The sequence below is a fragment of the Amblyraja radiata genome, chromosome 16, assembly GCF_010909765.2.
Source record: "Amblyraja radiata isolate CabotCenter1 chromosome 16, sAmbRad1.1.pri, whole genome shotgun sequence".
Lineage (NCBI taxonomy): Eukaryota > Metazoa > Chordata > Chondrichthyes > Rajiformes > Rajidae > Amblyraja > Amblyraja radiata.
In genome coordinates this window covers 36275375-36292650 of record NC_045971.1, presented here as the reverse complement: position 1 = coordinate 36292650, position 17276 = coordinate 36275375, and the positions used below count along the sequence as shown (strand labels likewise).

At 41.4% G+C, this 17276-nt stretch overlaps 1 protein-coding gene across 1 annotated transcript in view; it reads left to right on the top strand.

Annotated features, from left to right (window-relative positions):
• Nucleotides 1-7774, top strand: part of LOC116982269 (CAP-Gly domain-containing linker protein 1-like) — a 29462-nt gene extending 21688 nt beyond the window's left edge. Inside the window, exons 4-7 of the mRNA XM_033035545.1 lie at nt 3678-4005; nt 6375-6490; nt 7068-7185; nt 7722-7774. Coding sequence (XP_032891436.1) covers nt 3678-4005; nt 6375-6490; nt 7068-7185; nt 7722-7774 — 615 coding nt within the window. The remainder of the gene's footprint in view (nt 1-3677; nt 4006-6374; nt 6491-7067; nt 7186-7721) is intronic.
• Nucleotides 7775-17276: the final 9502 nt, after the last annotated feature.

Genomic DNA, 17276 nt, shown 5'->3' with positions numbered 1-17276 from the left:
ATGCCTGGTGGAAGAACTGCACATTCACGATTCAAGATACCTATCCATGTGACGGAGGATTCAACATGCAACATCAACAGCAACTCTAAAACGGGAGATTTCTTCAGGAGAGTGAAGCTCATTGTTTGGGATGAGTGTCCAATGATTAGGAGGGAGTGCTTTGAAGCGGTGGACAGAACTCTTCAAGATGTATGCCGCAAAAAGGATCATTTTGGCGGAATTCTTACCATTTGTTGTGGTGATTTTAGACAACTCCTTCCTGTAGTGAAGATGGGAAGTGATATTGATGTTCAAAACGCCTGCATCAAGACATCGTACTTGTGGCGGACTTTCACAAAGTTTGAATTGAAGAGAAATATGCGATTGAGCGAAGGAAAGGGCGAGTATTCTAAATTTTTGTTGGATGTAGGAGAGGACAAGATTGCAAAGAATGAAGACAATGAAATTAACATTCCAGAAGACATGGTTCTCTCAGCAAGAACACTGGATGACTGCATTGATTATATCTATCCAACATTTGACCACCCTGCAACATTATTCTCTAACAATTGTATCTTGGTTCCTCACAATGATACGATGAGAAGAATCAATTCTGCGTGTGTCAGACGCTTCCCTGGAACCATGAGGGAGTACTATTCTTTCAATTCTGTCACTGACGGAACAAATTCAACTCACTTCCCAACGGAATTCCTCGATTCAGTCGAGATTTGTGGTTTACCACCACACAAATTGGAGTTGAAGAAAGGATCTCCAATTGTTTTAATCAGAAACTTGCAACCCCCAAAGCTATGCAATGGAACGAGGTTGATTGTAGAACAGCTACACAATAATCTCATAGTTGCTAGAATCAACATGGGGGCCTACAAAGAAGATATTGTTCTAATTCCTAGGATGAAGATCAATTTGACAGAAGATGAAAACATTCCCATTAGGCGGAGCCAATTCCCTATTCTGTCGAGTTTTGCAATGACAATTCATAAGGCACAAGGACAAACCATGGAGAAGGTCTTGATATACCTTGAGAAACCAGTATTTCAACATGGCCAACTATATGTAGCTCTTAGCAGAGGAAAGGTGAAGGAACAAGTAAAAGTGTTCCTGAAAGATGGGACATCAACCAGGAATGTTGTGATTAAACAAATGCTTTGTTGAGAAATGACTGCTGCATTAAGTGCTCAAATTTTCCTAAAGTCAATGAAAGTAGGCAAAACTGAAGGCAAAAAGCGATGCAGGAAGGAACTGAATGTCCAGAGTTTCGACACTTTTGATTATTGCTCCTCAGTTCAACAAGGGATGTTTAACACAGGAATCGCATTTCTGCACACAAAAGTTTAAAATGCTGCCTCAGAAAAAGCTTCAAGGACACATTAAGTGACATGTAAAATCTTAACAGTTGTATTTGATTTTTGGATCGAAAGTTGCTGGAGCTGTTCTCATGCTTCACGATAAAGCTTGCAGATGGATTATTTGCTGCAGGATATAAAACTACAGGCTTGCACATCTAGGGTATATGTATCAGGTACAGTTCAATTGTTGAGTCAATTATTGAGTAAATGATGATTGACGAGATATTGATGTTTGAGGATTTGGTGTTGGTAATGGCATTGCGTATCAAGGTTATGTGGTTAATTTCTGCCTTGTAGGAAATTATCGTTACCTTTTCTGTTGTTTGACATGAGTGTTACTTTCCACTTTGGTCTATTGTCGAGTTATTTTGTTTGTAAGGATTGACTGCATTTTCCCAGGAGTTGCAGTGGAATTGAAAATTCTGTAACCATCAGTGAAAATCAACTTCAGATCTTAAGATGGATGAAAGGTCAGTATTTGAGATTATTTCAGACCCGTGCATTGTTTTTTTTTATCCATGATACAAATTTACTTCAGTTTTATCAGAATGCCCTAATACCATTCAAATGCTGCCTTTTTGTCTAGAGCTGTCACTGTCGCCTCATTTCTGGATCCGAGATATTTAGACTGAACGTCTTTGGGATCTGCGAGAAATAAATGAAGGACAGTAGGGAACAAGCAACACAACAAGAAATTGATAGAAAACACCGAAATTGGTATATGATACAAAAACTCTTCTTTATTTGTATGTTGATGGATTGACAGATAGAATTTTATAAATATCTACATTGAAATAAATATCTCCTTTTTTTAAATTCATGCCCAGAAGCAGGAGCAAACAAGTTGCATGATGGTGAATGGACACTGTAAAGAGATGTTGAGAAGCAGCATGGAGCAGAAGTGAACAAGAGACAGAACAAGAAAGGACTGAACCTCTTGAGGAGCTTCAAAAATTATTGGAAGTTTGCATGGAACAAGAGACACAACAATAAGCTTCCAAATTAAATACAAAATGGTACATAATTGTGTAATGTTTTTTTTTTAAATTATAGGTAAATGAATTTATATACATAATTGTCTTAAGAAGTTTATAAATGTCTACAATAGATGAAATTACCTTTACAAATTTATGAATATCTACATCGTGATAAATATCTTTCTCTTTTTTTTTCATCATGCAAAGAGATGGGAGCAATCGAGTTGCTGGATGTTCAAGGAACAACACAAAGCAACGTTGAGAAGCAGTAATGAGCAGAACAGCACAAGAGACGAGAGGAAGTTGCCAAAATACAGCCAGATCGGTACACGGTAGTACAATGTTTATAGAAGTTTCTCACCCCTCCCCCCCCCCCCCAAAAACGCCGTTGGGGAAACAGACCCAACGGGTCTGCACTTGGTCTAGTATATTACTAAAACTCTCATCTTGGGAATAATCGGGAGCTAGCAGTAAGGACATCATTGTTTGCTGCTGTGTGAATCTCTATTACAGGGAAAGATCTCTGCAACCAGCTAAGGGATTCTGTATATCTCCTCAAGGGATTCTGTTGTAACTGGCAGTGAAATAAAAATAGCAGGGAGCCTCTTGGAATAAATCTGTAAATATGAAAAAATGTGAAGATTTTCTTTTGTATAAATCTTCCCATTCTATTTTTGTAAATCAACCCTTTTATGATGTGTTATAGTGCAGAGTCACAGTTTATGTGGAGCCTTGCAACATTGTCATTCTGGTTATGACAGGTTGTTGGCATTGCTGATCTGTACCACCACTTTTTTTCAGCCGTGACCAAGATCAGAAGAGATCTGCTATTTATCTCCTATTTAGATGTCAACAACACATGAACTCTTGATTATAATGCAACAATGTCACTACTGATTATATCTATCTTCCATCATTTCTATGCCATATATATTACTAAAACTCTCATCTTGACCACTTCGTGTCTGCGTTGTAATTAAATTTGAGCAAAAACCATCCTGCTTATCGCTACCATTTTTCGCCACCATTCTTCTCTGCTGAAATCAAATAAGTTTTGATCCGATCGATGAAATAGTACAAAAGTTATAAAGGTTTTGAAGGTTCCCCCCCACACCTCTCCCCCACCCCCTCTCCTCTGTAACCCCCTCCCCCACACCCTGCCCTCCCCCACACCCCCTCCCCCACACCCACCCTCCGCAACCCCCTCCCTCACACCCCCTCCCCACACACCTCCCCCACACCCTGCCCTCCCCCACACCCACCCTCCGCAACCCCCTCCCCCACATCCACCCTCCCCCACACAAAGGCTCACAAAAGTCTCTTTAGTTTCATTTGGCTATTTTTAATTTTTTAGGAGTTAGTTGAAGATTTGAGCGTCATTGAGATTGAAAATGAAGAACTCAAGGACAAGCTTCTGGCTGAAAAAAACGGAATGAGAACCAAAGTCCGAAATATGACGGAAAAGCATGAGGCAGATTTAAAAAAACTCAACAGAAAACACAGGACTCAGCTCCGTAAAGTCAGTGAGAAACATGCTGAAGAAACATCACTGAAAGATCAGTGCTGTGTACAACTTAACAAAGATCTGCAACTTTTACAATCACTTGCCTGTGCACCTCTTGCAGAACAGGCAACTTGTTCTTTAAATTATTGCACCAAACAGAAGATTGGGGAACTGGAAGGTAATTACTCAAAGATCACCTGTTAATATTTTTGGTCGGCCATAAATGTTCCTACCGCAGATTTGTACATCTGTCGTCACCTGCTATGTAATTATCTCGTCCCTGTAACCTTATGAGATTTTGTGTATGCACATTGGTTGTTGTAATTCCCATATTTTATCACTGATCACACTGGGTTAACCATATAACCATATAACAATTACAGCACGGAAACAGGCCATCTCGGCCCTACAAGTCCGTGCCGAACAATGTTTTTCCCTTAGTCCCACCTGCCTGCACTCATACCATAACCCTCCATTCCCTTCTCATCCATATGCCTATCCAATTTATTCTTAAATGATACCAACGAACCTGCCGCCACCACTTCCACTGGAAGCTCATTCCACACCGCTACCACTCTCTGAGTAAAGAAGTTCCCCCTCGTGTTACCCCTAAACTTCTGTCCCTTAATTCTGAAGTCATGTCCTCTTGTTTGAATCTTCCCTATTCTCAAAGGGATAAGCTTGATCACATCAACTCTGTCTATCCCTCTCATCATTTTAAAGACCTCTATCAAGTCCCCCCTTAACCTTCTGCGCTCCAGAGAATAAAGACCTAACTTATTCAACCTATCTCTGTAACTTAGTTGTTGAAACCCAGGCAATATTCTAGTAAATCTCCTCTGTACTCTCTCTATTTTGTTGACATCCTTCCTATAATTGGGCGACCAAAATTGTACACCATACTCCAGATTTGGTCTCACCAATGCCTTGTACAATTTTAACATTACATCCCAGCTTCTATACTCAATGCTCTGATTTATAAAGGCTAGCATACCAAAAGCTTTCTTTACCACCCTATCTATATGAGATTCCACCTTCAAGGAACTATGCACGGTTATTCCCAGATACCTCTGTTCAACTGTATTCTTCAATTCCCTACCATTTATCATGTACGTCCTATTTTGATTTGTCCTGCCAAGGTGTAACACCTCACATTTATCAGCATTAAACTCCATCTGCCATCTTTCAGCCCATTTTTCCAAATGGCCTAAATCACTCTGTAGACTTTGGAAATCCTCTTCATTATCCACAACACCCCCTAGCTTGGTATCATCTGCATACTTACTAATCCAATTTACCACCCCTTCATCCAGATCATTGATGTACATGACAAACAACAAAGGACCCAACACAGATACGTTCAGTGATCAGGAAAAGTAGTGTGTAATCTAAGTTTTTTTCACTCGGGTATTCTGGTCAGATTCCTTGATCAGAAGATAGTGATGTTTAAAGATTCAAGAAAATAATTATTTGTGAAGCATTTGTGAGAGTCTGCCAAATGACTGACAGGAACACACAGTAGTCATTTGGACAGATTCGTACAGATGCTTTTAAAAACATTCTCTTCTTGAATCCTTTAAACTTCGCTGTCACTGAATTTTAATTTTGAGACGGTGCTGATAGTTAAAACATGACATTGTGAAGGGCAGCCTGGTGGCGCAGCAGTGGAGTTGCTGCCTTTCAGCGCCAGAGACCTGGGTTTGATCCTGACTGTGGTGTTTGTCTGTACGGAGTTTGTATGTTCTCCCTGTGGGTTTTCGTCCAGGTGCTCCGGTATCCTCACACTCCAAAGACGTACAGGTTTGTAGGTTAATTGACTTGAGTTAATGGTAAATTATCCCTAGTATGTGTAGGATAGTGTTAGTGTGCGAGGATCATTGGTCGGCACGAATAAGTGGTCGAAGGGCCTGTTTCCACGCTGTATCTCTAAACAAAATAATTTGAAGACATTTTACCATTCACAATGCCCTTGCCGGAAATGGTACATCAAAGTATTTTAATTTCAAATAGCTTTTAATGAGACGACCACAGAGCAACCAGGACATTTCATTAACTCCATGAATGTCTTATCTCCGTGAGACTTGAGCTGTGTTTGCATGACATTTTACGGAAGAGAGGGTGAAACCAGGGACAAGATACAATGATGGTGGAGACAGACTATTCAGCAGCAGAAGAGGAAATTTTATTGGAGTAATTTAAAATAAAATAAGGGTTTTAATGGAGCCAGTGGAGAATGATCATTTTGTTTGTTTGGGATTAAGTAACTTTATACCCTAATTTCCAAAATGTTGTTGATAGTTAAGGAATTTACCATTGGATAAATATGTAAATGGAATTACCATTTTGTCTGAGCAATCTTCAAGCTTAATGAATTGTAGCATTTCAAGGATATTTTATGATTTCAAAGGTTGGTAATTAGTTGAACAGATGATTTTCACTGATTGCCATTAACTGCTGTGGAAACAATTGCAAACTGTGGAGATATTGCTTTTTTTTTGCAACAAAATCAGATCATTACGGGTGTTTTTTCCTTTCTCTTTCTTAAAGAACAAGTGAGGCTTATGACGCAAGAGGCTGAAAAATCAGAGGCCAGGTTCATTACAATGGAAGCTCAGTCCAAATTGAAAATCAAGAAGATTGAAGAGGAGCTGGACAATGTACAGGTACCCCAAATAAAAATCCCTTGTACCTGGTGACGATTAACTGAATATTAATCTGTTTGCCAATTACCTAGAATTAAATGACTTTATCTTATAAAAAAAGGAAAATTGATGGTATGTTATTCCGTGTGTTGTTGAAGCATTGTGGGAACCACATTTTTTTTTTACAGTTAGTTATGTTCATTGTAGATTTTTAATCTGGGCTCAACTGTATGAAGGAGTGCTTCCCTGCATTTCACTGCTCACTCCATTACGTGTAGAACACCCTTCTGAAGAGTAAGTGGGATAGATGTGAGCCTGCAGGAAAATTCAATCGTAAAAGAGTTGTGGTAGAATGGAGCTGTCGGCAATGGCACATTAAAAGTATAATGCATGCTAAAATTATTTAGAGAATCATACTGTTCATAAACAGGCCCTTCAGCCCAACTTGCCCACACTGACCAACGAGCCCCATCTACACTAGTCTTACCTGTCTAGAGTCATAAAGCAAAATATTTAATCTAGAATTTGAATGGTGACTATTTTACTGACCAATAGAAATCCCTTGGCTATAATTGACACTAAAGTTATTTCTACCCAGATTGTACCTTCTCGGCAGGAGCTGCTGGAGCTCAAAGATATAGCCGTTGACTTGGAAGAGGAGAACGAACAGTTACACCTGAAAGTGAACTGGCTGCAACACGTCGAGTCACAAAATGGTGTGTGCATAGTATGACTTTAATTGGGTAAGAAGGAACTGGGGATGCTGGTTTACACAGAAGATAGACACAAAATGCAGGTCAGGCAGCATCTCTGGAGAAAAGAATAGGTGATGTTTCGGATCAAGACCGTCAGGGAGTCGGGGGGGGGGGGGAATTAGAGGTATGGGAGGTACAGAACAAAGTAGAGCCCGCATTGATGACTCGGGGAGGGTGGAGCTGACAATGGTCCATTGTTGGCTGGGGATGAGGTGATAATGAAGGAATACAAATGGTGAAATTAGCAAGAGGACTGGGGTGGGGGAGAGTCAGACAGAGAGAGAGAGAGAGAGTGGAAGGGTTATTTGGTTAGAGATCCTTCAATCTCTTGTGTAAGAAGGAACTGCAGTTGCTGGTTTAAACCGAAGATAGACACACAAAGCTGGAATAACTCAGTGGGACAGGCAGCATCTCTGGAGAGAAAGAATGGGTGATGTTTCGGGTCATGGCCCTTCTTCTTTCTCATTATTTAAATGGTGATATGTGTTTTCTTACAGAGGGTCTTCAAGCAAAATTGGAAGAATATGAAGAGCAACACCAGAACATGTAAGCAGATTTAGAACAAGCACCAAGGGACAAACTTCCCAGGTTGGGAGAATTTGTGCTGCATTTAATTCCTCCATGTACAATCTTAATTCCAAGTGTGTGCATTCTACACAGATTCAACAGTCTCATGTATCCTGCTAATTAATATTACATTGTATTTCATGTTGCATATTCGGATTAATTTTTAAATGGATCATTTAAGTAAGTTTTTATTTTGCTCTTTTCTATTCTCATCCTTACTTTTTGGCTTGATTCTTGCATCTGAGGGGTGCTATTTGCTGCCACACCAGATGGTTTCTGTATGCATTACCATACACCTTGGACATGGAGAAAGTCTACTGAATTAGCTAGTGTGGTTGGGGAAGCAACAGAGTAGTTCCAGACTTTTTAATCTAGTTTGGGCAATTTTACCTATTAATATTATACGGTCATAAGGAATAGGAGTAGAATTAGATCATTCGGCCCATCAAGTCTACCCCACCATTCAATCATGGCTGATCAGTTACTCCCTCCTAAACCCATTATCCTGCCTTCTCCTCTAACCTCTGACACCTGTACTAATCAAGAATCTATCTATGCCTGAAAAATATCCACTGACTTGGCCTCTACAGCCATCTGTGGCAAAGAATTCCACAGATTCACCACCTTCTGGCTAAAGAAATGTCACCTCATCTCCTTCCTAAAAGAACATCCTTTAATTCTGATTATCCAGAACTCTAAACATTTATTGGCAAGACTGATTTATGTGGTTAGAGTGTGTCCTATGCTTGAGCCTATATTCTCCAGATTTTAGAAGAGTGTAAAGTGAAAGGAAGGAGAGGGTGTGGAGAAAGGTGTGTTTGACTGCTAGGCTGATAGGATATTTTTCCTAATGGGAGAGTCAAGACCTAAAGGGCATAGCCTCATGATAAGGAGCTGCAATAGACAATAGGTGCAGGAGTTGGCCATTCGGCCCTTCCATCCAGCACCGCCATTCAATGTGACCATGTTTGATCATTTCCAATCAGTACCCCTGCCTTCTCCCTATATCCCCTGACTCCGCTATCTTTAAGAACTCTTTCTAGCTCGCTCCTGAAAGTATCTAGGGAACCGGCCACCACCCCCCTCTGAGGCAGAGAATTCTACACACTCACAACTCTCTGTGTGAAAAAGTGTTTCCTTGTCTCTGTTCTAAATGGCTTACCCATTATTCTTAAACTGTGGCCCCTGGTTCTGGACTCCCCCAACATCGGGAACATGTTTCCTGCCTCTAGTGTGTCCAAACCGTTAATAATCTTATATGTTTCAATAAGATCCGCTCTCATTCTTCTAAACTCCAGAGTATACAACCTAGCCGCTCCATTCTCTCAGCATTTGACAGTCCCGCCATCCCTGGGAATTAACCTTGTAAACCTACGCTGCACTCCCTCAATAGCAAGAATGGACTCCTCAAATTATGGGACAAAAACTGTACACAGTTCTCCAGGTGTGGTCTCACTAGGGCCCTAAATAATTGCAGAAGCACCTCTTTGCTCTTGTACTCAACTACTCTTGTTGTGAAGGCAAACATGACATTTGCTTTCTTCACTGCCTGCTGTACTTGCATGCTTACTTTCATTGACTGATGAGCAAGGACCCCCGGATCCCGTTGTACTTTCCCTTTTCCCAACTTGACACCATTTAGATAATAATCTGTCTTCCTGTTTTTGCTACCAAAGTGGATAACCTCACATTTATCCACATTAAACTGCATCTGCCATGCATCTGCCCACTCAGCCAAACTGTCCAAGTCACCCTGCATTCTCATAGCATCCTCCTTACAATTCACACCGCCACCCAGCTTTGTGTCATCTGCAAATTTGCTAATGTTACTTTGAATCCCTTCATCTAAATCATTGATGTATATTGTAAATAGCTGCACAGAGCCTTGCAGTACCCCATTAGTCACTGCCTGCCATTCTGAAAGGGTAACGTTAATCCCTACTCTTTGTTACCTGTCTGCCAACCAATTTTCTATCCATGTCAACACTCTAGCCCCAATACCATGTGCCCTAATTTTGCCCACTAATCTCCTATCAAATTTGACCCTATCTAATGGTTTCTGAAAGTCCAGGTACACTACCAGGTACACTACACTGGCTCTTCCTTGTCCATTTTCCTAGTTACATCCTCAAAAAATTCCTGAAGATTAGTTAAGCATGATTTCCCTTTCGTAAATTCATGCTAACTTGGACCGATCCTGTTACTGCTATCCAAATATGCCGCTATTTCATCTTTGACCAGCATCTTCCCCACCATCAATGTCAGGTTAACTGGTCTATAATTCCCTGTTTTCTCTCTCCCACCTTTCTTATAAAATGGGATATCATTAGCTACCCTCTAATCCAGTGATTCCCAACCAGGGGCAATATGGCAAATTTCAGGGGGGGCACAGGAAGATTTTGGGATTTAGGGGGCCACAGGTTCAATGAAAGGGGCCACAGAGCTACCATTGAATTTCACTTCTAATAAATTTAAATCTATGTAGTTGAAATATTATTGATGTTTGTGGAATAGAATAAAAGAGAATATATGTGTAATTAATACACACTGATATTTTTATGGAAGGCATTATAATATTAAGTACTTTTTTCCCGCTAATAATGTCAGGGGGGGAGGGCCACAGAAAAATTAAACGATCCCAAGGGGGCCATGAGCTAAAACAGGTTGGGAACCACTGCTCTAATCCACAGGAACTGATCCTGAATCTATAGAACATTGGAAAATTAACACCAATGGATCCATGATTTCTAGAGCCACTTTCTAATGTACCATGGGATGCAGCCCATCAGGCCCTGGGGTTCTACCCAACACCATTTCCTGCCTAATGTGAATTTTCTTCCGTTCCTCCATCACCACAGATCCTCTGGCCACTAGTACATCAGGAAGATAGTTTGTGTCCTCAGTGAAGACGGATCCAAAGTACTTGACATTTCCCCTCTGAGGGTTGAGAATCTTTTGAATTCTTTACCCTCCGGAGCTGTGGATGGAGAACCATTCAGTATATTCAAGGGTTAGCCAGCTAGAATTTTACACTGCAGGAAAATTGAGGGTTATGGGGATTAGGTAAATGTTTAGATCAAAGATCTAATCAGCCATGATCACGTGATAGAATGAATAAGGCTCAAGGGCTGATTTAAAGTAATAAAAGTTTCCATTTATCCAATTCTACAACTTGCAATTCTAATGACATGTAACAATATGTCTTGAAGGTGTTCATTAAAAGGAACAAGTTAGTGCTTCATTGCCCCATAGGTCCATTTATCTTAAAGGCAATTAAAATAATTTTACTTATATCTGAAAATCACTGAAATCATCATTTCCAGCAGAGAATAAAAAAGGGTAAACTATCTTTTACAAACTATAGTTTTCACCATGAAGTTCACTTTTTAATGCTGATCACACCTCTGGTTATCTTGCTGAATAACTCTCAACGACAAATCAGCTTGCTATTTTGTGAGTCAAATATGTCCGGGAGGCAAACATAGAGAATCATTACTCTTGTATCATGTCTCAGCGCTTCTGTTTCTTATGGCATCAAGCATCTAATTGGCCAGTTAGATGAGTGGATGATGTTGCTTTGTGTGTAATGTGTCTGTAGACAAGTGAATCTGAATCTGCAGAGGAACTGCACAGCCGCCTGATGAAGTGGCGAGAAACAGTTTATAAGCCAACACCGAGCCATGACATCGATGAGAGGACTGTCATGGAATTAAGGATGAGGCAACTTGAGGAAGAAAGAGAAGGTAAATTGTGGTGCTCTCTGGTTCTCACTTGGAACAAATCATACAGTTTACTTTGTTTTAATTTAAAATATTTAAGAAGTGAATGACTTGATTTGATCTTGATGACTTGAAAGTCGAGTGCACCTCTATTTAGGGATCTGTTTGTTGTCCATATTTCAGTCAAGACAAAGGCTACTGTCGACTTTTTAAAGCTGGAATTCTAACGTTTTTACTTTCAGCATCAAAATCCATGCTGACTATAGTTTTGTCCAGTTTTATTTACATCGGTAATTACAAAGGTAGCACACTTACCTTTTTGTCCAAATGGCCACGACACAGGCTTCACTCAGTTTATTCATGGATGGGCAGGTTCTCCTGAAGAAATATTGAAATAATGTCAATACATAAATCAGTATTGGTATTAGTTGTCTCTGGGATACCAGTGATGTAAATTTAGCTTTGTTACTGCAAGCTTTTAAATCGTAAAGCCAGCCAGCCAGCTGCAAGGTGTTTTAGCCCAGTCAGAAACTAACACCTTAACTTGGTGAAGCCACAAGGTAGTGATGGTCACTAGGGTCCAATCAGTCCATATTGTGTCTGTGCTCATGCTGTCTTTCTGAATGACGTGTCTTCCTGTGGCACAAAACTGATTGAGGATAACTGGTTCTTTCCTGCTTTCCTGCTCTGATCCAGATTTGATCTCAGAACTGCAGGAGCTGGAGGAGGAACTGGGGGAACTTCAGAGACGAGGACAGGATCAAGGATGGACAAAGCAGACCACAGCTGGCCAAAAGCTTATGGTATGTGCTCAGTCTGACACTTTCAGTTTAAACTTTGATTTTAAATATTTGTGGAAATTTAATGCTTGAGTTCACTTGACATTTTACACTGCTATTAATTTTAAGCTTTGCCAAGGTTGAATAAAATAGTTTTCTGTTTGGAGGGGGGAGGGGGGGGGGCAGCACAGTGGCACAGTGGTAGATTTGCTGCCTTACAGCACCAGACACCCGGGTTCGATCCTGACCACATGGGTTTTCTCTGGGTGCTACTGTTTCCTCCAACACTCCAAAGGCGTACAGGTTTGCAGGTTAATTGGCTTGGGTAAAACTTGTAAGCTGTCCCTAGTGTGCAGGATGGTGTCCGGGGGTGATCGCTGGTCGGCCTGGACTCATTGGGCCGAAGGGCCTGTTTCCCTGCTGTATCTCAAAAGTCTAAAGCCTTCAGTTGTTTTGAGAAGGTAAATATATACTGAGATTTGCTAAACTGAAAAAGCCTTCAACTCAATTTCCAGTGCCATTATAAGTTGGACTGAGATGGATGGCCTCATACAAGGAGAAAGCATTACATCAGGCTCAATCATGTTCCATTTCTAATATTAAAAGTAAAATGACATCAATAGAGACAGATTTTAGAAATCACTGACAAATCTGGAAAGTACAGCAATATTTGTCATTTTAGCAAATTTACCCCTTTATACATAAACATTTAAACAGTTCAAATTAAAGATCAGTTTTGGACATGATGGGCAAACTGACAGCTTCTGGGGTTGTGACAACCTGATCAATTTTAACTCCCATTTTTCATGTTTGGTGTTAATAGTCATTGGGTTCGATCCAGTGTGCACAGTATCTGTCTCTGTTACTGACGATCATTTACCCTTCTGTATTTTTCAAGGGAAGTATTTAAAATACATCAAAGCAAATGAGTAGAGCGTTGGTGAATTCATTTTAGCTTGATACCAAGTAACTACATTTGGGAAATTTAAAGGGTTGTTAATACAGCAACTTTGTTGTTCCGTGGTACAAATGTATTGTGAATTCATGTGCAAGGAAGTAAACGTTTCTATTATTATTCAGGATACTATTATTTATGAGGGAATAAAACTTTAAAGTCACAAACAGAAGAACATTCTCGTGTTTTATACCTTCTGCCCAAAGTACAGCAAGTGAAGATGTAAACAACTGAGCAATAGTTGAGCTGTTTGACTTCTCCAATACTTCCGATGTCAACAAATACTCCTTTAATGGTTGATCTGCCTCCAGTGTAACAATGACCACATTAGCAACATATCTTCCCACAGCATTGGTTGTCACTTGGGTAGTCTACAACCCAGCGATATCAACATTCTCTAATTTTATATATCCCTTGTCTTCTCCCTCCTCCTCATCCCCCTTCTCAGCTCTCCTTCTAGTCCTACTGTCCCCGCCTCTTCCTTTCTATTTAGCCCCCCCCCCCACATCAGTCTGAAGGAGGGTCTTGACCCAAAACGTCACCTATAGATGCTTTCCTCCGTAGATGCTGCCTCACCTGTTGAGTTTCTCCAGCATTTTTTGTCTACCTTTTTTTTTTCCAGCATCTGCAGTTCTTTCTTAAATAGATCTTGGAGAAGGCTGAACCAGCGGGCAGCTGCACAAACAAATGAATGACCGACTGTGGAGCCCCCGGTTTCACCCCAGTGGTGGAAATTTTCTTGTAAGTTATACTATGTTCACACGTTAATAATAAAGTTAATATTAACGTGTTAACATAGAAAACTTCTGCTGAAAGTCATGACTTGCATGGCCAACTTGACCAGAAAACTGATAGTTGTGTTGTTGCCGAAACAAATGCATTGAATATTGATAAAGAAAGTCTTCAGAATGAGAATAAAGAACTTCACACATCTTTGAGTAGGTGGACTGCTGAGCGCAGTCAACAGCAGGGGAAGGTGAATGAGAATGAACTCGCGACACAGCTTGTGTGGGATCAGGCACAGGCATTCAACACTGAAAATTGTCGGCTTAAAGCAGAACTTGAAGAGATGAAGTCTGCATTTCAAAGGAAAGTTGGTGAATTTAAAGTTGGTGATGTCATTGAATCAGCAAGCACATTTACTGCAACAGCTCCAAGCCAAAACTTGAGCAGTTGGGCCAATATATGCAGATGATTTCAGGGTTGCAACATCAGGAGCAAGTTGTGGTGTGTGAAGCAGGTCAGCTCAAGCAGACTCTGCAAGAGAAAGATAAATTCCTGCAACAGCAGGGAGATGAGCTTGGACATCACCAGAAGAAATCTGAAGAACACCAAGCCCTGGAAATACAATCCATGCAAAACATGGAAACCATTCCCAAACTTCAGTCAAATCCAAGACTTGACCATGAAAACACACAAACTGAAGCACACCATCGAGGAGAGAGACTTGCTGCTGGCCTGTAAAGTGGAAGTTTGTGTCAAACTCAGGACGGTTCATTCTGAAATGGACGACACCATTTCACAACTTTGAGCGCAATTGGCAGCTTCCAGTTCTGAAGCTGAGAGGTTGAAATGTGTTATTAAGGAAAAGGAATTGTCTCTCTCTCAAATAAAGGAGCACGCAGCCGCTTGCAAAGAGGAGGAGAGGCAGAGGCTTCTCTCCGAAGCTGATGGTATATCCACAGAGAAACAGAACCTAAACGTTGCCTGTGAAAGTCTGAAGCAGACACTGGACATCCTAACTCACGAGGAGCAATAATATTCTCAACAGTTGGATTCACTGAAAAACTCCCAGATGGCAGAGTTGTCAGAGTGGAAGACAAAGCACGATGAATTAAAGCACGAATATGAATCCCTTTCGCAATCCCTCAAAAATATCAGCAATGAGATGGATAAGATGAGGCAAATAGTTGAGACGGCAAGAAAAGAGAACCAGGAGGTGAAGTTCAAGCTCCGCGATGTAGAAGCCAAACGACAAAGCATGGAGAGGAAGCTTGAGGAAGCTGGTGCCGAAAATGAAAAAATAAAGGACAAAATGAGAAAGTTTACAAAATCCAAACAGCAGCGAGTTCAGGCGCTTGAGGAAGAGATTGAAAGAATTTGCAGCGAGTTACAAACTATTACCGCAAAGCAGAGTCACGCAAGCTCCAGGAGGAAAGCAAATCACTAAAGCAAACTTCTCACCATCTTAAAGCAGAGTTTGACAAAACCCAAAAAGAGGGGGAGCTTCTGCTGAATGAATTTAATTCAACCATATCCATCATAGAGGAGTTGCAGAGTGAGGATGATTCTTATCAGGCTGATTTTAATGAACCACTGTCATTAGAATCCCAATCCCTGGAGGACCAGCCTGTGCTGAAGGAAAGAAAGGTTCACACAACAAGGCAAGTAGGACCATTGTTGTCTCAGAAGCTGAGACAATTAGAGTTGTTCCGCACTGCCGAGACACATGAATAAAACAATATAATTTCACAGCTTGAACAAGAAATAAAAGCTTGCCGGCAGGAGACTGAACTTTAATGAAAAAGTCAACATTTTAGAGGATGACAACTCTCCAGGAAGAACTTGAAAATGTCCAGGAAATGTCAGAAATGAGAGAGTATTTGGAGGCAGAATTACTTTACAATGTTGGCTAAATAGATCAGTTAACTGAAGCATGGAAGGCACTTCATATGCAAAATAATTCACTAGTCAATGTATTGGACTGCTTCAGAGAAGAGAAACGTCTTCGGTCTGCTCGGAGGGGTAATACCTCGTCCAAAGGTGAGACCAAGGAGCTTTGTGAACTGTTAATAGAGAAGCAGCAGGAAATAATTATTTTGCAGAAGGACTGCATCAAGTACCAGGAGCTCATTTTGGACTTAGAGTGATGTGTCAAAACATCGGAATCTACCTGTGATGAAATGAGCAAGAGACTAGAGTCTATGACTGCAAAAGCTTCTGAGTCTGAAAGGCAAGTCAAACTTGTTCAAGAAGAACTTGCATCTTATAAAGTCTTTGCTCCAAGACACCAGAACTGAAACTGAAGGTGCTCGAATGCAGTGCTTAGGGTTCACAGAAGACCTTCGGAAGAACGAAGAGAAGACAAAAGCTCAAATTACTCAGAAGGAGAAGGAACTACTTGAGATTTTAGATCAACTGAAAACAATTCATGAGAAAGAAATATTGAGATATCAGGATAAACTGGATTTGCTGGAACGGGACAAAGACAGAGTGGATACAGCAACGTTGGAAATTGAGAGGCATTTCCCAGCAGCCAAAGCTAATAATAATAATAATAAATTGTATTTAATGGGCGCCTTTCATACATCTCAAGGACACCTTACATAGTAATCGGAATAAAAACATATAATCGGAGTAAAACAAGTAATTAAAGACATCACAATGACACAAATTAAAAACAGAATTCAATCCAAAAACAGAAAATCAAAAACACAGTGTGAAGAGAGAGCAGCGGCAACCAAATCGTGCCAGCGTCCACTCTCTCCTCACGGCAGCCATCTTGGACACAGACCTACAGGACTACAGTTAGACAAAAAAAATCATCCCCCCACAGTGGATAGCACTGTGGGGGAAGGCACAATGTCCAGTCCCCACCCCATGTTCACCCCAAAGTCAGGCCTATTGAGGCCACCGCAGTTGCCTCTACGGAGGCCCGATGTCCCTGGCCGTTCTCACCGGGTGGTCTTGCCCCGGCGTCGGGAGAGTCCTTTCGGCGGCTGGGCCACTTGGAACGGCCGCTTCTTGGTTGGAGCCCGCGGCTGCCGAAGCCGACAAGGCCGCGCCGGTTTGGCGCTCCCAGGCTCCAGATGAAAAAGTCGGCGCCCGCTCTCCTCACTGCCGCCTTGCCGCCTCTACGCACGCGGTCTCTCCGCACGCCGCCTCTCCGCTCCGCAAACCCGCAGCCCGGAGATGTTGCTCACGGCGGTCCAGCTCGCCAGAGCTCCAGCGCGGCGACCCAGGCAAGGCATCGCCCGCTCCGCTCCGCAGCGCTCCAGCGCTCCAATGCAGTGCCGCCACGCAGGCCGAGGT